We start from the raw sequence: 22667 nt of genomic DNA on the forward strand, positions 1-22667 counted from the left end.
GCTTCCATTATACATGTTCTTCTTTGTAGTTTGCACGAAATGAAGCATATTAATTGAGATACCACCGAACAAGCATAGAATTAATCCTAAGTTGCTCGAGGTACAGGTAAATAATGTTGAAAGCTATCAATAGAACCTATATGTGAATTAACGCTATTGTCTGCTATTTGCGCATTTTCTTGAAGGACCAGCATCCTTCAAGTGAAGGTGTGACTGCCAGGTGTAGGGGTTTGCTACTAGTCACGCTTGCCCTCAGACGACCCAGAAGCTTGTCGGCTTGTAGCCTAGCTCGTCGGCAGGCCCGTGATCGTCCTTCGCATCTGTGGGCCAACCGGAGGTTCTCCACGCCTCCTAGTAACGATTTCCGGTCTTCCATTGCCAAAAATCGTTATATCCGGCCTCGTAGCAACCAACGCAAAAATTCGTGTTACGGACGAATATCGATCCAGCATAAGATATATGCGAGTAGTCGAGACACCTCTGAGGAAGTTAGTCGAGACACGGATAGCGCTCATCGGCCGCCGCCGCTACCAGAATTCCAGCCGCCGTTGGATCGTTATGTTTTTCGACAAGGTCAGAACTAGTTAATAAGTTTGTTTTGATTCGTGTATTAGTGGTAGTGACTTCACCCTGCATGGTGGAGATAGTAGTAAACAAGCGCTTGTAGGTTAAATATAGAAATGTCGATAAGGAAGTGAGGAGGAAATATACATATGAGCCAAGAGTCACCGAGAATAAATATCACGTGTCGTGAGAAGAAACGGATTGATCATTGCCTTCGTTTTGAAATCGATATCGTGAAGAACAGTTCCCGTTGGGCATAGCCACCCGTTAAAAAAAAAAGAACTGAGTATCGTGGAACGATCGAGCGTTTTGTCGTGAATACGACTTACTTTACTATGGGGCGCCTTTTCAAAATTAGCCATATGGAAGAATGGGCAGAACTTAATCGCGAATATCTCGACTTGTATTAATGGTAGCAACATAATTCTTTCACCATTTCATCAAAAATATGATCAGGAATTCAGGATAATATTTTGAACAGTGTGCGATAACCACAAACAACTCAAAAATTAAGTTTCCTTAAAATTTGAAAACAACGCGGAAAACTTTTTACTTTCGCTTGGGTTTTTCGCGCAAGGACGACGATTTTGAGGTAGTCAGGCACATATCTTCAACTGAATGCGTATAAAAAGGGAACCGTGGTCGAAAATCGATCATTTCTTTTCGTGCGTTCGATGGAAGCAGACGTCGTGGGAGTGGAATCATCAACCAGCAGCGACAGAGAATGCACCTTCTGCGTGGTTAATAAAAACCTCAAACGCTCAGGTCGCATCTCTCATTCGCTTGCTGGCCATCGAGGCGAGAGGACCAGCCAGCAGCAGCAGCGGGAGTTAAACTTTCCACCAGCAGCGAGAGAGAATGCACCTTCTGCGTGGTTAATAAAAACCTCAAACGCTCAGGTCGCATCTCTCATTCGCTTGCTGCCATCGAGGCGAGAGGACCTTAACCAGCAGCAGCAGCGAGAGTTAACCAGCAGCGACGGAGAATGCACCTTCTGCGTGGTTAATAAAAACCTCAAACGCTCAGGTCGCATCTCTCATTCGCTTGCTGGCCATCGAGGCGAGAGGACCTTAACCAGCAGCAGCAGCGAGAGTTAACCAGCAGCGACGGAGAATGCACCTTCTGCGTGGTTAATAAAAACCTCAAACGCTCAGGTCGCATCTCTCATTCGCTTGCTGGCCATCGAGGCGAGAGGACCAGCCAGCAGCAGCAGCGGCAGTTAAACTTTCCACCAGCAGCGAGAGAGAATGCACCTTCTGCGTGGTTAATAAAAACCTCAAACGCTCAGGTCGCATCTCTCATTCGCTTGCTGGCCATCGAGGCGAGAGGACCTTAACCAGCAGCAGCAGCGAGAGTTAACCAGCAGCGACGGAGAATGCACCTTCTGCGTGGTTAGTAAAAACCTCAAACGCTCAGGTCGCATCTCTTATTCGCTTGCTGGCCACCAAGGCGAGAACCAGCAGCGACTGAAACTGGATTCTGAGTCTGTTATTGGATCTAAATTTAGGTCTTGAACTCAGGGTCCAGTTCTCTATTCCAGACTTCTATTCGGTTCTTCTTAAAACCATAATAATACTCTTAAAGGATTATGCGGAATTTACTTTACTGTACCTCTATACAACCCATTTTTTATTCATGGCGAAAAATCGTCTTCAAATTTCAGAGCTTAGTTCCGGAATATGAGTTTAGAATTCAGAGTCTGCGTGCTGAATTGGATTCTGGAAAATGATTGTAGTTCTAGAACTAAAATCCAATTGAGTTCTGAGTCTGTTCTATGTTCTAAATTTAATTCTTGAACTCAGTTCCAGTTATTAATTTCAGAATTCTTCAAATCGGTTCTTTTTAGAACCATAATAATACTCCCAAAGAATTAAGCGAAATTTTACTTTTCTGTACTCTATACAGTCCATTTTTAAATTAGTTGCAGTTTGTAGAACTTCCTTTTGATTTGCTATATAAAATGCACAGCACCGACTCGGAAGCCATTCATTTCGAATTTGGCTGTCGTTGTCAACGTATCGATTATTTTATTATAAAGCACTATACTGCTTATTTCATAATATTTAATTGCGTTTCAGAATGACTAATGTAACTAATCTGTAATCTAGTCTAGGCGCATCGTTTAAAATTCTAGTAATGAAAGAGGGGGAAGTTGCACAATTCAAACAATCGATCAACTATCAATTCGAATTCGGAAGTATAAATAAAGCGTGTCATATTCGTATTCACGACATCCAGTTATGTCTCTGACATTACACACCCGTACTTTTTAGTTTTCGGTTAAAATTTTACAACCCGCCTTGAGAAGTCTCCCTGGGCACGTGACGAATGTCGCTGGTTTGCATGCGGGTGTGATCCGTTCCGCTCGCTTGGCGCGTAAGCAAACTCAGTCAGGGAAGAAACTAAATCCGCCCGTGACCCGTTACAATCCACCTAGTGGTGTAATGATGCCTTTCTCATATCGATCATACTATCATATATAATACTGTGGTATTCTTCAAAATAATTTTCTTCGATTCTTAAAACAATAACCGAAATCGATTTAGAAAACTTTTTACGGGTTTTCGCCTTTTTCAGTGATGGTAAAAAAATTTTTAAAACACTTTACTCTATATTTCCGGATCCGAAAGTCGGATCCGGATAAAATTCAGGAATTACGTATGGGACCACAAGACCTTTCATATGAATCTAAGTTTGTGAAAACCGGTTCAGCCATCTCCGAGAAAAGTTAATGCAAACGTTACAACACACGTTACAGCACACATACGCACATACACACACACACACACTTTTGCGTACTCGACGAACTGAGTCGAATGGTATATGACACTCGGCCTCCGGGCCTCGGTTCAAAAGTCGGTTTTCACAGTGATTGCATAACCTTTCTGTATGAGAAAGGCAAAACGTCAAGAGCGTTACGCTTTAATTTCAGCGAAATCAGTCCAAATGGATCATGATCCGAAAACTTTTGATCATGGTGTATTATCATAACTTGAAAATATACTATTTTCCCCAAACCATGACCCGTTTTGCACATTTCTAGAATCGGAATTTTGCCCGTGTAGAAGCAAAGTAATTTTTTAGCTTGATTTGACCAGCTGCCACAACTCTAAGGTTGTTGTGGATAGTATGGTGCCAACACGGTTATTTTTAACCCCAAACTAATAAATCCATCGAATTGCTCGGAATTTCAACCAATCGAGAATACTGGACAATTTGGAAGCAGCGACTTCGACGGGACAATCAAGGCCATCCAGCAAATGCCGGTAAAATGGTTGAAATGCGCGGATTCCATTACCCGTTTCCACTGTACGGGCGCCGATGGACTAAATTAAGAGGAACGTAACGTGTAAAATAAAGATATAATATTTTTATCACGAGTCAATAACGATATTATATTTTAATTTTGCTAGGCAGACATTTGAAAAGAATCACACTTCAATTTACAAGTTATAAATTGAAAAACTATACAATAACAGTGTGTGTTTATGACATCCGTACACATCTAAACAGTACAAAAATCGAGACATGACATGGGTCTATGACCGAACGAAAAAAGACTGAACCGTCCGGCAACAACTGCTTGAACCCATTATTATTTGGGGTAGACACACGGATAAAACCACTCACATGTGAAATCCCCCCATAATACAAAAGATAAAGTATAAATAAATAACGCATTACGGGGACCAGTGGTAAAGTTAGGCATTTGATACTGTGCCGTATTGGAACACATTCAGATTTCATTCCATTTCGAACGCTGTATAACTGATATCAAATTATCAGAATTGTTTTACGCATCAAATTATCAGAATTGTTTTACGGATAACCACGTAATTCGCTCAGTACTATTGCGGTGTATTTGAAATTTATCGTGTTTAGATCGTTCACGGTAATGGCTACATATTTTGCAAATTATTCAACTGGTTTTGGTTGATATTAAAGTCCTTGCTGCCGATTCATAGCACAACTTCCGAAAACCTTTATTGTTATCCTTCCGGACAGAACAAAAGAGACCAAATCATTCAGTAATCCAGTCTCTATCAATGCCTCAACGCGAAAAAATCGATTTTCTATTGAGCATTCGATTTAAAAAAAAACAATTCAACCATATCCACTAAGTCAATCTGGCGGCAGGCACGGTAAAGTGATCTCATTAGTAGAGTCACCATGCTGTTTTATCGATTGCTCGACTTCCAATCAATGAATTGTGATAAAATCGAATACAGTATCATTGTTTTGGCTCTAAGAAGCAATACCACTGAAAAAAAGTTCGAATATTGTTCAATACTACTGTTATAGTGACGCGAAAACTCGAAGCGAATGCTTCTAATTTCATCCTACTTTTGAAGTCAATCTATTGAACAAAGACAACAGATCTCACTCTAACTGATGGTTTTCGTATATGAGATGACTAATGGAGATGAGATAAATAGGGGTACTGTTACCATATTCTGCATTTATAGAGCATCAGGAAAATAAAAGCAACCAAAAATAGAACTTCGATTGTATATTTTCTACTCTAATACATTGCGGTCCGGCGTACATATTTCTGAATGTCAGAATGAAATACATCGTGTCTCATAATTTTAAAGATTATTCCATTCTTTAACATATTAAGCATGAGTGGCCAAAATACCTCCGTTATTCTACATTAGATACTTTACTCACCTACCTTAAGAACATTGCTTAACTTTTTTTACCTTATTTGTCTACCTTGAAACTATACGCATTTACCTCGGAAAGAAAATAACGAGCTGTTATTTGATTAAATCATTTGTGAATGCTTTCTATTTTGTGTATTTTCTCATTTCCACTTGCTTAGGTGAAGGACGACCAACTGTACATCGACGAGAGGGCGGTAATTTGGGGTGAACGGCCCAATGAAGGACTAGATGTCACTGTACCGGTACTCATACGCGGTCAACATCAGTTTCCGTTTCGTTTCAACATCCCGGAAACGAACCTACCCTGCAGCTTTGAATCACGTGCCTGCTATATACGGTATTTTGTTAAGGTTAGTCATATTTCTCTTTTGCTGTCATCTCGGTAAGTTCTATTTCGATTCGGTTTCTCTACTTCCGACACCAAGATAACTTTTTATGTCGTCATGAGTTTCACTTTATCTTTTTATAAGTTCTTCTAAATTTGGTTTTAGAACAATGACAAATGATACTTTATATAGCTGTATTTGAATAATACTCGTCATTACTGCAATCGTTGTTTGCCCATCTCTTAACGAGGGAAATTTCTTATATTTTTGACGTGAATAAGTCCTACTCTACTATGAAGCGTCTTTTGAGGGAAAATCTATAGAACTTAATTGTGAATATTTCGAGTTGCACTAAACGCAAAAACATAATTCTTGCTCCATTTCATAATTAAATTTTCAACAGTGTGAGATAACCATAAATAACTCAAAAATGTAGTTTTCATAAACTTTTGGAAACAATGAGCAAAACTAATCACGCTTGCTTGCCCTTTTTGCAGTAAGATTACATTTCTGAGTTAGTCAGCATGTCTGTCCCGATGTTCAACTAGACGAATATAAAAAGTAAATATGGTCGAAACTCTTGCGTTACACATTTTGTCGGTTACGTCACGCTGGAACCGGAAGTATCAGCCATTTGATCTTAGAACTTGATCCACAATTCAATAATAACTTTCAAACGAGCCTAAACTTGTTGATATCGGGTAAGTCATCTTCGAGAAAATTTTGTGTATAGAATGAATCTTTGAATGATGCACAAATACAGACATGTTCCGATCTCGTCGAGCTGAGTCGAATGGTATACAACACTAGGGGTCTCCGAGGCTCCGCTCGAAAGTAGGGTTTTCCAGCAACTCGAAAACTCATTTATAGAGAAAGGCAAAAAAACATATTCCTTATCCATAATGACGATATATATTTGCTGAGCACACTTTAATCTAATGACAATTAATTCGTATTTCTTTTGTTAACTTCCATACGGTTAACTTTTCAAGGTTACCATTGACATCCCGTACGCTTCACCACCACAAGGAATAAAGTATTTCACAATTGTGGGACCACATATCGACTGTATGGACGAGCAATATTTGGTAAGCTCTCGAGTTCTAGTACTCAGGAATGACAATTCGATTTGATGATATGAATTTTTTTCCTTTCGCCCTCAGAAGCCAATATCCGCTCAAGATAAGAAAGTAAGATGCTGTTTCTGTTGTGCCAAAGGACCCGTAACACTGAGGTAAGTAACTTTTGTTAAGCGTGTGGCATATCGTCCGAATTATCATGCTTAAACGCGATGCAAAGCATGCAATCTTCAAATACCCAATAGCTTTACATTCCAATTTAAAAGATGTCTAAACTCGTAATTTAATAGACAAAACAACATCCTACGATCGTCAGTAGGCAAACATCTCCACGGAAACATTTGATATGATGGGTGCACGAGTAACAATCCAACAAAACCGATAAGAATTTATGTTTTTAAGTTTGCCTAACTGAACTAGTCCTCATTATTAAGGCCTTTCTCTTTCATCGACACAGTCTCATAAAAATATGTTTTGCCTTTTTATTCAGATGACACTAATTTGGGCTTATTTTTGAAATCAATTTGTTCAGATTAATTCGAGTAGCTCACAAAAGTATGCTTCAGCGTTCATGTTACATATTCGGCAACATATCTCAGACCAAGCGTATTAGCAATAATACATTTGAATATTTAAAAAAATGTCCATGACGTCACTTGGACGATCTATCTCCGAAACTTGAAATGTCAGCCATATGATCTTCGAAATCGACCGTGTACAAGTATAAAATTATTGATATTGGTTAATCAATATACCAGAAAATTGGGCGGCAATGAGTTTTTACGTTTATGTTACTTATGTCATTATATCACCGGAACCGTACGTGACAGCCATTTGAACTTCAAACCTGTTTCATGAACCAATAGTAATTTTCAAACGATCCTTACTTTGTTGAAGTCGGTTCAGCCATCACGAGAAAATTAAACAGAAAGAAAAAGTATGTTTAGTTGGTTACGTCACTTATACCATTATATCTCCGGAACCAAAAGTGACAGCCATTTGATCTTTAAACTTTGACTACCATTGGATCTTTGAACTTTGACAACCATTTGATCTTGAACTTGAGCTTGTTGAAATCGGTAAAAAAATCTTCGGAAAGTACACACACACAAACATTTTCCAATTTCGTCGATCTGAGTCGAATATTATATTGTGTTTATGAGTCTCTGAGGCTCCGTTCGGAAGTCGGGTTTTCCAGCAATTCTATTACCTTTTTGTAGAAAAAGGAATTTGTTTGTAGCTCTCTACAATTTCTCTCCCTGTATACGAACAGATATCTGAAAGTATATTTGAAAAGTGGATTCTTAGATTTTAATTTCACTTACTCGACATACCGATGAATCTCATTCGCCTATTTTTTCGTAAAATATCGAAATCTTTTCCCTAACACGATTTTTATATTTTACCGTTTCACGAGAAATCGTCCAGTGATAAATTTAGCAAGTTATGATGCCAAACTTTGCTAAAAAGATGATCATCACCTGATATGACGATAATTTTAACGAATTTCGGAAAAGTGCATTTGGATTAGTGAATATTCAGTATAAAATCGTGTTGCCTATTAAATTAGGCATTTCACTTTGCCGGGATCGAGAATCGGTTTTAAGCGTACACCCATAAGCTCCAACGTGGTGGGACCCGGCCGAAAGAACATGTTAGTCCACCTAAGGTAATCAAGTATCTCATCTGTAAATGAAAACGCAGATACATCACTGAAACTACCCACATACCTGATCAAGATTATTTATTCCATGTTCTCATATTCCGATCTACTGAGAATAAATAATGCATGTTTTACCGTATAATTAACTGTCGGTTAGATTAGTCCCAAGCTGGTATGAATCAGTGTGGTAAAATTTCATTTTCAATCGAATGATACCAGATGAAAATGAAATTTATGGCCACTGACCATCAGCATATCGATACAAATTCATATAACTTTTGCTGCCATTTTCAAGTGAAGCTCCTAGGATTCATCGTCAGTTGAATGATCATATCTAGTCATTTGAAGTTTTGCTTGCTCAGTTTCAGGTGCCAAGTAGTCTAGCTCCTTGATTGTCTTCGCTCTTGGTAGTGAGCAAGTTCGAATGAATAAAATTATAAATGGAGTAAAGTATTAATAATGATATCTGAAGGAGGAAACTCTTAATTTATATGTATTCTGTAATGATATTTTTAGCTACCTGGTTTGTGTTTCATCTTTTATCGTGAACTAATTCGAATGTTTACATAAACCTCATTTGAAGGCCGCTCTCACACTATTGAAAGATATATTTTGTTACTTCAAGAGATCAACTGACGGTGGTTAAACTGAGCTTTGATTTGAAGAGAATCGATTGAAGAACTGAATGCTGCCGGTTCGGTGCGTCAGCGAACGTTGTGTGTGTCAGAGTGTGAAGTTTACTGCAGTAGAGAGATCGTCAGTGTGTTTCACATTCGGTTTCAATTGAATTGAATGAAATTTTACTGCACTGATATCAATACTATACAAAGAACCAGTACTGTATATTTATAACGGATTCTCAAAGTTTCTAACCCCTCTTTATCCAAATATAAAAGGACTACCAAAGGTTCATAAACCTGGTAACGAAATAAGGGAAATCATTCCTTCAGTAGGGGCCCCAACTCAAAAAATATCCAAATGGCTAGTAAAAGAATTCCAATCTATGCCAAAAAAATTCTTCAGTAAATCAGTTCCTAACACACAGGTATTCGTTACTCAACTTCAGAATTCAGGCGAAATCGAAGATGACGAAATGATGGTATCTTTCGATGTAACCACCTTATTCCCAAGTGTCCAAGTGAAGGACTCAATCAATCTGTTGGAAGATTGGTTACTTCAACAAAATAGTAGTAGTTTATGGAAATGCAAAGTACGGTCTTATCTTACTCTAACCCTGGGGCTTTGCATGGATGTAAATTATTTCAAATTCAGAGGGGAATTTTATAAACAATTACAAAAGGGCACCAATCCACTCTCCCCGTTTTTATGTGAATTATTCATGGCAAACCTTGAAGAACTTTTAAATAAGCAGGGATTATTACCTAATCGCTGGTGGAGATACGTAGATGATATATTTTGCATCATCAAACGCAACGATTTATCGAACTTCTTCGAAATAATAAATATTTTACATAGAAATATTAAATTCACCTATGAGGAAGAGAAAGACAACAGTTTACCTTTCTTGGACATTCTTATTGTCCGGGAGGCAAAATACTTAACTTTCGAAATATATAGGAAGCCAACCAAAACGGACCGTGTCATACCAAATACTTCTAATCATTCCTATCAACACAAAATGGCAGCATTCCACCATATGATTCACAGAATGCTATCCTTGCCCCTTAGAAAAGATGTTGCGATAAAAGAGAAAAACTTTATTTTCGAAATTGGAAAGTTCAACGGATATCCAGAGCATACAATTCAAACCATCTTCGATAAAAAATTAAGACTGTTGAAAAAACAATCACTTACAACTTTGACCCCCCCTTCTGAAAATATTAAAAGAACTACCACATCACTTCAAGTCAAACGTAGCAGAACATGCCTTTTTTGAAGATCATGAACTCACTACTAATGATCTTAAGACAAATTTTCAATCTATGGAAATTAGATTCATCAGAAAGTTTAGAAATATTCAAAAACAACTCCATCTCTTTATTAAACCGAGACCAAGGGAATAGATCTTCTTGGCTTTTCCAGTTACTACCTATATCCAAGATAAAAACAAACATAGAAAACACTTAACTCTTCCAATTTTCTGTTACCTGTTTTTACCTTTCAATTTTTTTTGTTCCTTTTGTGGTTTACCTACTTACGTTTCTACCTACTTACGTTTGTATAAAAGGAACTTCACTGCAGCATTCTTTCAATAAACTTATAAAACCGATACACTGAAGAAGGATGCAAATAGCATTCCGAAATACGTATCTGTATTGTAACGTTTGATACACTTTCGGAAAAATAGTGATTGTGAAAATAGTGACTTTGTGAGAGTGTAATGACGTGATACAGTGGAATTCAACGGTACAACAACAGTACTATTAGTGAGGTAAAAGTCATTGAGAAAACTTTTTCTGTCATTTTTGATTCTCAAAGCTTCGGTTGAATAACGACACTGCATACTATGGGATTTTCACTGAGAGTAGCAAACGCCTGGAAGGGCAAATGAAAGAAAGAACACAATTTTGAAACTACTGTTCCGCTTATGTCATTGACTGGACATAGATTGCGTTCTCATAGTTTGCAAGCGAAGCTGAGAGTGACATGAATTTCTCGTCATTTTCGTCTATTTTGAGTCAATGGAAATGACTTTTTTTAGTTCTGATACAGACGGCTTGAAAATGCATGAGACGGATACAGTGTGATGGGTGAGTCGGTACATTTCACGCAGCCTGCCTGAGTTCGACTCCCAACCCCGCGCGTAGAGTCAGAAAGTTTTTTCTGGTTTAAAGGTTTATAATAAAAAAAAGTGCAAAGAACCGTATGAAATCAAGAAAATTACTTATTTAACATTAAACGAACATTTTTACTGATACCATTTCTGACGACTCAACCTACCAATAGTTCGGAAAAAGGACAGACTTGGTTTAAGCAGCTTACGAAGTTTATGCATTCTAAGCAGCTTGTTCATTGAGTAATAATAATCCACATTTGAAAGTCCATGTAACCGAACGATTTTCTAAGCTGCTTCTAGAATATATTGTTTAGCTTCACGGATAAAAAAACTATGGTAGAAACAATAATATTTTAGGTTGCTAGTATCGACTTTTTTGACGTCAAATATCTTGGAAATACATGAAACGTCGAGATCTGGTGTAATTAAAATTAAAAATAATTCCAAATCCACCTAGTGGTGTGATAATTTCTTTCTCTTTCATCGAAACAGTCATAACATAAATAATTAAAATATTTCTACCTTTTTATTAAGGTAATTTAGGTTCATTTTTGACACCACTTTATCCAGATTGATTCGAGTAGTTCGCAAAAGCATGCTTCAGTTTTCATGTCACATATTTGGTTTCATTTCTCAAACCAAGCACTTGACATTTGCGTTGCCTTTTTGTATGAGAAGAGTGATGCTCATCGCATTTTTTCGGTTACGTCACTTATACCATAATATCTCCGGAACCAGAAGTCACAGTCATTTGATCTTTGAACTTGATCAATGGCACAATAGTAGCTTTCAAACGAGTCTAAGTTTGTTGAAATCGTTTCAATCATCTCTGAGAAATTCAAGAGCGGAAAAAATGGTTGAAAGTTGCGCACGTATGTATGTTTGCGCACCTTTCAACCATTTTTAACACAGATACATTTTCCGATCTGGTCGGGCTGAGTCAAATGGTATATAACACTATGGGTCTCCGAGGCTCTGTACGAAAGTCGGGTTTTCCAGCAATTCTATTACCTTTCTATAGAGAAAGGCAAAAATTTGAGAAAAAATCGACTCTGGGAAACTGAGATTTCGAAATTTTTTTATGCCGAATGTCATAGAATTACATGAAACGTCGATATCTAATGTGGTTTGAAAAAAAATCCAATTATCAAAACCAATAGCAAAAAGTTGCGAATTCATTTCCGTCCACAACAATACGTGTTTTTATTAATAGTTAATGTTGTTACCAATTTTCTTATAATAAAATGTCATGTACAAGCAACGCCAAATAAATGCATCATTCATTATAAATGACTCAATAACTGTAACTTTCACTCTCCTCTTTCACAGCTGCTGCCTGGATCGCACGGCATTTTGCTGTGGCGAGACACTAAAACTCAAAACCATCATCGACAACCAGGGCGAGGAAAGCGTGAAGCTGAAAGCACGGTTGATACAGTTTTGTGAGTTTTTCATAGAAAGAGGAGTGCTTGGGGTGACGAAAGAGGTACAACATTTAGTTCTCGAGTACAAGGGCGAGCCGGTTATACCCAAAGACCACCAGGACACTTGTGCCAGCTTGCGGATACCAACGGTGCCTACGACCCTGATGGGTGTTAGTCGACTTGTGCAGATTTACTATACTCTTACGGTGAATATACTACTTACCTGCTTCTATGTGGGCAAATAGTAAAGCGTGACGTAAAAATAAATGAAGTAGCACACCTTCTAATATAGGCCCGGGTTGGTGGTTCAATGCATAGGGCGCTGGTCTTACAAGCCAGTTGTCGTATGTTCGAGCCCCGACCTGGAAGGATTCTTAATGTCAGTAGGATCCATAGTACTAGCCATGCAATGATTCTGTACACTAAGAATCGGCTGCGAAGTCTGTTAAAACAGAAAGGACAAATTCCACAAAAGGAATGTAATGCCAGGACTTTGACTTTACCTTTCTACTATAGTAAATACGAAATTAATTTGAATTGATCCTTCGTGGGACTGTTTCATTAAATGCATAAATGGTGAATATGAACGGCTTCTTTGATGCAAATATTCTCCACCATCACGCTAGAATGCAAAGCCGTAAACAAAAAAATTACAGAGTCTAGTTGAACAATATGCCAGAAATAATACTGCTCATTGCACAGAATTACTATTACTCGCCAACAATAGTATTCATTACAAAACTACAAGTATTAAAAAATGAAGCAATAACAAATCTACAAATTTTATACTATTTACAGATATGCTTGGAATTTGAACATTCAGGAGAGGACCTACACATCAATTTCCCCATAACAATTGGCACGGTACCGTTCCGAATACCGAACAGTAATCTACAGCCCCATATCGGATATGGTAAGATCTATTTCAATTAACAATTTCAGTATGATTATCGCTTCCACAATTTACCAGAAACTTCTTTACAATGACAATGATCTAATTGACCTAATATTGAATTCTTATCTCTGCAGAAGTTGCCATCGATCACGTGGAAGGTGGTATCTATATCGGACCGGAGTTTCTCTTAGGTGAGGTGTACGATGGTTGCAATGTTAGTGACAACGAGCATCGTGACCTTGCACCACTATACCGTCCGGTGTATTTGACAGTAATTCGGAGCTCCCAACAGATATCAGCTCGAGCAGTCGGCCGTGCGAACCGCAAAAAATCATCCTGTGATATCGAAATCGCTGAAATACACCAAAAATCAACAAGCTCACATGGTTAACAATTCAAGTACTTACCTTATGTAAACCTAAAACCAGACAGAAAGTTCAGTTCCCCCACCCATCGCCTGGTGAGATAAGTCTCGTGCATCCAATAGCAAACACATGAGCAATAAACAGGTGAAACGTGTTCAACAACTCAATGAGAATAGTGTAATATGTTTCATATCGAACAGTTTCATAGTTGAGCGCAAAACCGTTTTTTATCACAACGAGCTTTAAAAGATGTGCCAAAATTCCTCGTACAGTAATATCATGCTTTTTGACAGGTTTCTCTAAAAGGCACGGCTCAGATAAATAGTATGTGGCTCTAGTGGGACTAACATGCAAAAGAAACAAGAAGGCAAAAGAAAGAATAGATGCACTTAACATTTTCAAAACCTTTACACCATAACAACACAAATTAGGCTCTTCATATACAATATTCCAGCAGATCGACGTGTTTGATAAACATGGCTAGTAGTTTAGTACATGCTTTTAGTTTTACTCAGAATCTATCTGATAGTTTTATTAGGTCGATCTTCAGGTATTTCGATGTGCACGAAATGATCACTACATTAGCTAATTGGTACAAAGGTTAAGAAAACCACTTCGACTCTCAAATTTTAGCATAGGACGATTTAAAAAAAAGAAACGCGCAATATATAGCAATTCGGAACTAAAACATTCCGAAAGTTTCTTCCAAACCACCCAGTAAAACATATTACATGCCAGGCAAGAGTGCCAATCGAAAAACTGAGCATTTAGTTTAAGGATAAAATGTAAACCAAGCTTACTTGTGTTGATAATTTGAGTATTAAGTACATTTCATTTGGTACGTATGTCATAGATCTATATGAATTTTTTATATGCAGTGTAACCAGTTTATCAAAGTGGCTTGAATGATTGATTATTCTTTTTAACCAATAATTTATTTTCAAACGAATGTTAAGCCTGACTTTTTGAATGAAATATCAGTTTAGATCATTTTTTCACCAATGTTTGATGGAAAATTGTTTACATTTTATGAATGTAGATTTTAATTCCCTAATAAAAAAAAGTTAGCTACACTGCTTCAATACATTTGTATTCGATCGCGTTACACAAAATAAACAAAACTAAATATTTCCTGTTAAAAAAGTAGTTTTCCGGAAAAATAAATAGTTTTACAACAACCTTCCATATCCATTGCGTTTCGTGTGTCAAATCAAAGGTTCCTATTTTGCGGGATTACTAATATAAGGTACGCATATCTTTATTTCGCAATAATTCCTGCAAGAGAAAATCCATATAGAAATGTGTTCGTTGCTAATCAAATGTGTTAGTGGAAGTAAGCTGAAACTGAAATATTTTTTCTCGAGCAGTTTTCAGGAAAACAGAAAAGTTTTAGACTAAGATTTTCACTTTTCTTGAATTACAATTCTAAGCAGAATGAACTGATTTGTTTATTTTTCAACCATATGGTAGATTTACTGATTAAAATCAGAAAAAAAAACCGCAGGAATTTGTTTTTACGCGCACGTTGTTGACATTTCTCATACGCTTACAAAGTGTCTTGCTCCTTAATATGATAATTGCTATCTATGATTTCAGGAAGGGAAATACAAACATGATTTTTTTGAGAATCATTTAAAGTGAAACAAAAAAGTGTATCAACGCGATACTTGCATCGATATATTAACATAAAATTGAGCAGCACATCAATTTCAAGACAATTGAAAATCCGAAAAGTGAATTCAGGTGCAGCATGGATATCGACGGAACGGCCGATTCGATACGATCGTAAAGTCATCCTACGCGAGCTTCTAAAACATGGTGGAATTGTCAACGGCTTTGGATACCAAAATCAAATAAATTATTTCAGTCGAGCAATTGCGAAAAATCAGCCAGAGTATAGAGATAGAAAAAGGTGATTTTGTTCCACGACAATAGACCATTGCACAAGTCGAAAGGCATTTGTGATACACGTCTCCATGCGGCTTACTCGCCAGAGCTGGCCCCATCCGACTATTACCTTTTTTCCGTTCCGTTCGTTTCTTCAATTCTTTCCAAAAATTTGGGAAAATGGCAGTTATTCAACACTAAACGTTACCAATTCTTCAGGCAAGGTATCCTAAAATTGACAAATCGATGCAAAAATTCCTAGCAAGTGTTGGAAAATATTTCGAATCAGACAACTATAACGGTGCAAGGTGGTGTATTAAAAAAAACACGGAAGATAATTATGAATGCAGCTGGTATTTAAAAAACAATTAGATTTTAAGATATTGACTTAAGTTTAGTACCAGTTATAATTCAAACCAAATCGATGAAATAAAATTATTTTGAGCTAACTGCACAAGGAATAATAATAATTAAAAAAAACTGTCTATCCACACACGTGTTAAAAATAATGAATAGAAGTAAATGAATTATTTCAGAAAACCATACTGTAACATAAATCAAACTTGATGACAATCAATACCGGAGTTTTTCAGAATTTTTAAAGCTAGGAACTTTAATACCCAAAATGACTTTTGACGTGAATACTAGGATGCCAATATTTTGGTGAAGTTCGTAAAGCGGTAGTACTCAAAAGTTCAAGCACATAAAAAAGTCATGCCATCAGAAATATGATCAGCAATTTATGATTAAATTTTCAAAAGTGTGCGATAACCATAAGTAACTAAACAATTAATTTTCTCCAATTTTTGGAAACAATGAGAAAAACTTATCTCGTTTGTTCTCGAGCAGGGTTATTTTTGACAACATAAAATTAACCACTCGAGTGTCAGATTTTAACCAAAAGTTAAAATTAACCGCGAAATGGTTCACAGCCTAAAAGAAACCAAAAAGATTGTTTGTTTATCAACTAGTGTAAACTACAGAATGAAACAGTTTTCAGATTGGTTAGACCATCCATGAGAAAGCGAAGGGAGTTCCACTATGGCAGATACTTCACGAAACCGGGAGCTGAGAACAAGTATAATCGATGTCGATTTGCATGGCCATCAGCTAACATGACGTACAAACTCTATTAGTTTTTATTCAAATTCAAAAGATTTTCTATGATTTTGGCATTTTACTTTAAATGACGGTCTAAATTTTTGTTGCATGCGAAAAGAATTCAGTATTGATTGAATGATTATATCGTTTATTTATACCCGGCTTTGACCTAGTTACGGTCGTTCGCCGGGTGAAAATTCAGTATTACCTGATAGGACTGTTAAGACCTTTCATTTCTGTTATTTTTGAGAAGAGTAAGAGAAATCCATTTTGGTATATATGACTACTATCTTCGGTCAGTAATCGAAAACCGAGAACCAGGAAAATCAAACTCGGTTTGTTTGACCATCTACTGACAATGACTACAGATTAGTTTTGAGGTCAGTTGAGATTTTTTTACGGCGAAACAAAAGATGCAACAAGGTATAATAATTTTAACACACTTTACCCTATAATTCCATACCGGAGGTCAGATTCGGATGAAATTCAGGAATTCCGTATGGAACCACTTGAACCTCGGTTCAGCCAGCTCCGCGAAAACCTAGTGAGAAACACTTACATACACACTCAGACATTGCTCTGCTCGACGAGCTGAGTCGAATAGTATATGACACTTGACCCTACGGGCCAATTTTTACTAGACGATTTTTCAAATGATTGCATATACCTTCCACTACGAGAAAGGCAAAAACGAGTATAAAAGGTAAACCTATACGGGAGGTTCCGGACAACAACACACCTTCTGCGTATAACGTCTCTAACGCTCAGGTCGTGCACTCACCCTCTTTTTGGATATTTAACTCATGTTCATAATTTGAATATATAACTCATGTTCATAATTCGCCAGAATGAAGTTTACAAAATTTCGCCCATATATCTCTTAAGTTTGTATTTAAAGGAAATCGAGAAAAAACGAACAGCGGTAAACCACAGAAAACAGATATACAGGCATATGAACCACAGACTAACAGACATGACAGTATGAGTAAATTATTATACAAATAATTTTTCGTGATGCACTAGTTCCACCCAAGGGGCAAATCACTCTAAACTTTGTCTGAACTCAAACAAGTTTTACCAGGAATAAAAAAATTTAGCAGGGATCTCGCTGGATTAGAATGGGATTAGAGAAGTTTAGCCGAGATCTGGAAAAGCATTATTTTGACATAAGAAGCTGTAAACGTGGGAGCAGAGATGCCAGATATTTTCATAGAAAATCTGTATTGCTTTGTATAAAAATCTGTATATATCTGTATTCACTAATGAATGGAAATTTCGGAAATAAAATTATGTTTAAAGATGTTATTCCATTAGATTATTGTTATAGAATGGCAGATGCAAGGAGCATTCCTTTATATCGTAAGTCCTTGCCGCACTGACAAGAACATTCAACGACGACATTTAATTGTTTTTGTTATTAACCACAATTGAATTGTAAATCCATATACTTTTTTCGTTTGAAAATGATGACTTGGAATTCAAACATGGAATTCAAACGCCCAATACGCAACGTCAAGTCAGGTCATACAACTTTTCAGTCTGAAAATAAAGTTTAATGACGCCATGACTTCCTTGAACATCATTCAAATTGGTTTCAAATTATGATATAAATGTATTTCAGCGTTCATCATTAAACAGCTGCAAGAAAAAAATTTCATTTTGATATGGGCAATCAAACACGCTCAGATGGAAAAGTTTCATTATTTCTTTCTTACTTTTTGTGGTATCTGTATAAATCTGTATTTAATTTGAAAAATCTGTATAAAATCTGTACTCTGTATTAAATCTGTATGAGCATGTAAAAATCTGTATAAATGGCATCTCTGCGTGGGAGTTCGAATGACAGATACACTTCAAACAAGATTAGGCAAAATTAGGTTGGATTAGTTTTAAATTACCCAAATTTATCTAGACTAGATGGGATTAAATGAGATTAGAGAAAATTATTTTGGAATGACATGAGTTTATTAGTATGAGATTGTCTAGAGTTTAGAGTGATTTGCCCCTTGAGTTCCACCTATATTGTGCGCGAACTATTTACTATCGGTACACCCCTTGTGTTATGTGAAAGTTTTTTTACTAGTTGGTTTCCCCTCGTTTGTCAACACCGATCAGCTGCTTGCAGGGATGCCTGATTTCATCATAATATTTGAAAATGAAACATCGCAATAAATTATTTGATTACGTTGATAATATATTTAACTTTTTCAGCGATGTTGGAAGGTATCCATTTATTTTTCTCAACGTTGCTCATCTAGATTATTTTTTATTGTGTTGGTAATTTTCATTCGAAATTAAGTGGCGGTAGACCAGAAGCAAGTAAGTATTGTAACAAAACGGGTTCGATTTTGTATTGCGTTGGAGGATGAGAAGTAGCACAATTATGTATATAGTTTTGGCAATATGTATTAAATCTGCATCCTGCATGAAATTCGCATGGACGTATACGTAGAGTGCCTATAACCAGAGTGACGACATCTCATCCGTAATTTTGGCAACAATTCAAAACATTCCATTAGCTTTACATTGAATTGACAGGTCAATACATTACAGGTAATTCTGTATAAATGGCAACTCTGTTGGTAAATGAAAAAAATAAACACAGTCTAGATGACAGACAGGATGTTTTTGATAGGGTAACGTGGCGACATCATGACATATGCGTGTACTGTCCCAACTAAAGGAATATTCGAAATGACCGTTAAAATGATTGAAGAATCTAATTTGAGTGTCCTGTCTGTTATTCTGTGTATGAACTGTATGTAAATTTGCTCATTCAGTGTGGCGAATAATTTCAGATGTCACCAAGATCTATTTTGGGCGCCGCTTTCACAGGAGACACTATTTTGAATAATACATTCACTTTACGCTAGATTTGTGCTGTTGGTTAAAACCACAAATTTATTTTTGTTTATTCCGATTGAATTTGCATGTGTTTCAAACGAAATGGAAAGTAAGTTGTCTTTTACACTTATGGAAATCGTGTGAGAAGTGTTTAAATCGTTGTAGTTGGAATTGCAATTGTCGCTTTTACAGTTTTTCGAGCTCGAAATAAAGTGTTTATCGAAATGTGTTGTGTGACTACAGCGTATCTATTGTATTTAGTCGTAAAACGCAAGGAATTAGTAGTCATTTGAGGGAGGATTCGTTATCATTGGATGATCTGCTAATAACTCGGGGAAAGATAAAGGAAACATAGATTTACTGTTGGCTTGAAACTTCAACCGACGACACGACCGACGACACGACCTGACACTCGTCTATTAAAACTGTATCGCAAATCTGACTACCCCTCAGTAACTCGAAATGTCAAAACGAAATTGCTCGAAAATTTGTTAAAACTGGCAACTCGATTTGATAAATTATTGATTTCGAATAACAGATACCTTGGATACTGTTGTTCAAAGGCATGTTTATGTAGATAAACAAAACTAACTCCGAATCGATATACCAGTCGCGCATTTTACCACTGTACCTAAGAACAAGAGTCGGCCCTTGAAGGTTAAGTGAAGCGCTATGTTTTTGCGATACCGATATATATCATTTTATTTGCACTACCAGTAATTGTATGCACCGGAAATTTGATAGCATAGCAGTTACCAATCAACTACATCGGCATCTCACACCATCTTCATTAGAAACATTCAATAATGTATTGAAACTATTACATAGTTTTCATAATATATTCAAATTATGCGACTTTCCTATAAGTAGATCGTATCGTCAGTATTACTATTTTTTCACGCCATTGAGACAAACTTTTGTTTTATGACTTTTGCTAACCCTAGAATAGTTTTAGTATGACATCTGGATAATTCTTGTAAAATTCTCTTGAGAAGACTTGAAACGCCTCTTCAATAAAAATCTTCATGAATTACAATCTAGTTTTTTAGCATGATTTAGCAGAGAAATAACATAAATAAATGCATTTTTTCGTTACTGACTCAATGTATAAAGGATCTTTGAAAATAGCTTAAATTTAATAATGGTGTTTCAAATCGACATCACAGAACGCAGGAATTTCATTATCGTTCTTTTTCCATTGATTTAAACTTCTGTGAGGGTTCTTCTAGTGTTACGAAATAATATTTTTGGTCTTAATTGAATGCATAATAGACGAAATAAACATCCTGCTCCACATTTTTTTCGAATTCTAGAAACAGTAATTTTACTTGATTATTAGCAAATATACATGATTGAAAATTCAGTTTCGTTTTGTGTTGCAACAGATTTGGAAATACATGACTGCATTTTCGTGGATACTGACAATGGATCGGGATGTTTTTCCTATTTGTTTGCTTATTTCTATAATTGCGGTTTCTTGACAAATAACGCATAGCAACCAGAACAGTGTTGCCTAAAAATCTTAATTTTATCATTATCAAGGGGTCGCTATATTTGTGGTAACTGACGAAAAATCACTCACAGACACATTTTATTCCAATTTTTCTTCGGAGTAAATCTACATGAAAATTGTCCGTTAACGATCTTCAAGAAAAATCTACATGAAAATTGTCCGTTAACGATTCACCGCCAGTTACCATAAATATAGTGACCCCTTGAGAATGATCGAAATAATCTTCTCGAGCAACACTGTTCAATTTACTAAGAACAAGTTGCTATGGAGTCCAAGAATAAATAAACAAACAATTTGAGAACGTAGATACGTGCAAGCGTGCATAACAGGTTTGAAATGTGTAATGAAATGTGAATATTATTAGTGGTTCAATAATAGATATAATGGCTCCCAATAAAGGTATACTATCACCAGTAATCTTTCCAATATATTTTAACCAGTCGACATCTTGTTTCAGGCGGTAGTGGAGCCTCTAAGAAGGTAGTTGCAAACTGTTTTGTAATTCATTAAATTCATTGTTTAGAAATAAGAACAATTATAAAGCCAAATTGCAAGATATATTTGAGTGTTTTCTAATGTCTACAATATATGGAAATATATGAGATATACAACAATTGCCAATTGACATAAGTTGGAAATGCCATCCGAAAAAAATGCCACTGTTAGTTCATTCTCTTCGGATTCAGTTCTTCATCCAATAACCTCGAGATTTTTCCATCAATATATTTTATCCGGCCGTAAACTGTTTAGTGCAATTTTCAATAATTTTGTTTTAAATTAAATCATCCTTGAGTAGATAAGCTTTTGCTTTTTCAGTCGCTAACTTACGCGTCATTGTGAGTAATTTATTCTCTTCGCTCGGTTTAGGTGGTGATCTAGGATAACGATTTCTACCATTCATTTATTTCGCATATGAAAAATGATTCGGGATTTGTTTTGCTTACATTCATTTGGTCTATAATATACAGTAACCAAGGTTACAATAACTATTATTCAAAATCAATAATCTATCAATTTGTGTTGCCAGTTTTAAAAATTTCTTAAGCAATGTCGTTTTGACATTACCAGTTACTGAGGGGTAGTTAAATTTGCGATACAATTTTTAATAGCGAGTGGCAGGTCGTGTCGTCGCTTCAACCACAGACTAACAGACAGGACACTCAAATTAGATTCTTCAATCATTTTAACGGTCATTTCGAATATTCCTTTATTTGGGACAGTACTCACATGTGTCATGATGGCGCCACGTTACCCTATCAAAAACATCCTGTCTGTCATCTAGACTGTGTTTATTTTTTTCATTTACCAACAGAGTTGCCATTTATACAGAATTACCTGTAATGTATTGGTTTGTGTACGTCCATGCAAATTTCATGCAGGATACAGATTTAATACATATTGCCAAAACTATATACATAATTGTGCCTACTTCTGTCTATCCTCCAACGCAATACAAAATCGAACCCGTTTTGTTACAATATTTACTTGATTCTGGTCTGCCGCCACTTAATTTCGGGTGAAAACTACCAACACAATAAAAAATAGTCTAGATGAACAACGTTGAGTCAAATAAATGGTTACCTTCCAACATCGCGAAAAAGT

General features: G+C 36.4%; 1 protein-coding gene across 12 annotated transcripts in view; it reads left to right on the forward strand.

The window, feature by feature from the left end:
• LOC131428544 (arrestin domain-containing protein 3-like) overlaps positions 1–14907 on the forward strand; it is a 69999-nt gene extending 55092 nt beyond the window's left edge. For 11 of the 12 annotated variants that reach the window (XM_058592562.1, XM_058592560.1, XM_058592567.1 and 8 more), the window contains 6 exons: positions 5390–5581; positions 6550–6645; positions 6721–6791; positions 12366–12666; positions 13259–13373; positions 13490–14907. In XM_058592562.1, the coding sequence (XP_058448545.1) occupies positions 5390–5581; positions 6550–6645; positions 6721–6791; positions 12366–12666; positions 13259–13373; positions 13490–13746 (1032 nt within the window). In that variant the 3' untranslated portion in view covers positions 13747–14907. Of the gene's footprint in view, positions 1–29; positions 574–5389; positions 5582–6549; positions 6646–6720; positions 6792–12365; positions 12667–13258; positions 13374–13489 lie in introns of all 12 variants that reach the window. The other variant, XM_058592570.1, reaches the window with a different exon arrangement.
• The last annotated feature ends 7760 nt before the right edge of the window (positions 14908–22667 follow it).

This window comes from Malaya genurostris, chromosome 2, assembly GCF_030247185.1.
Source record: "Malaya genurostris strain Urasoe2022 chromosome 2, Malgen_1.1, whole genome shotgun sequence".
In the NCBI taxonomy this organism is placed as follows: domain Eukaryota; kingdom Metazoa; phylum Arthropoda; class Insecta; order Diptera; family Culicidae; genus Malaya; species Malaya genurostris.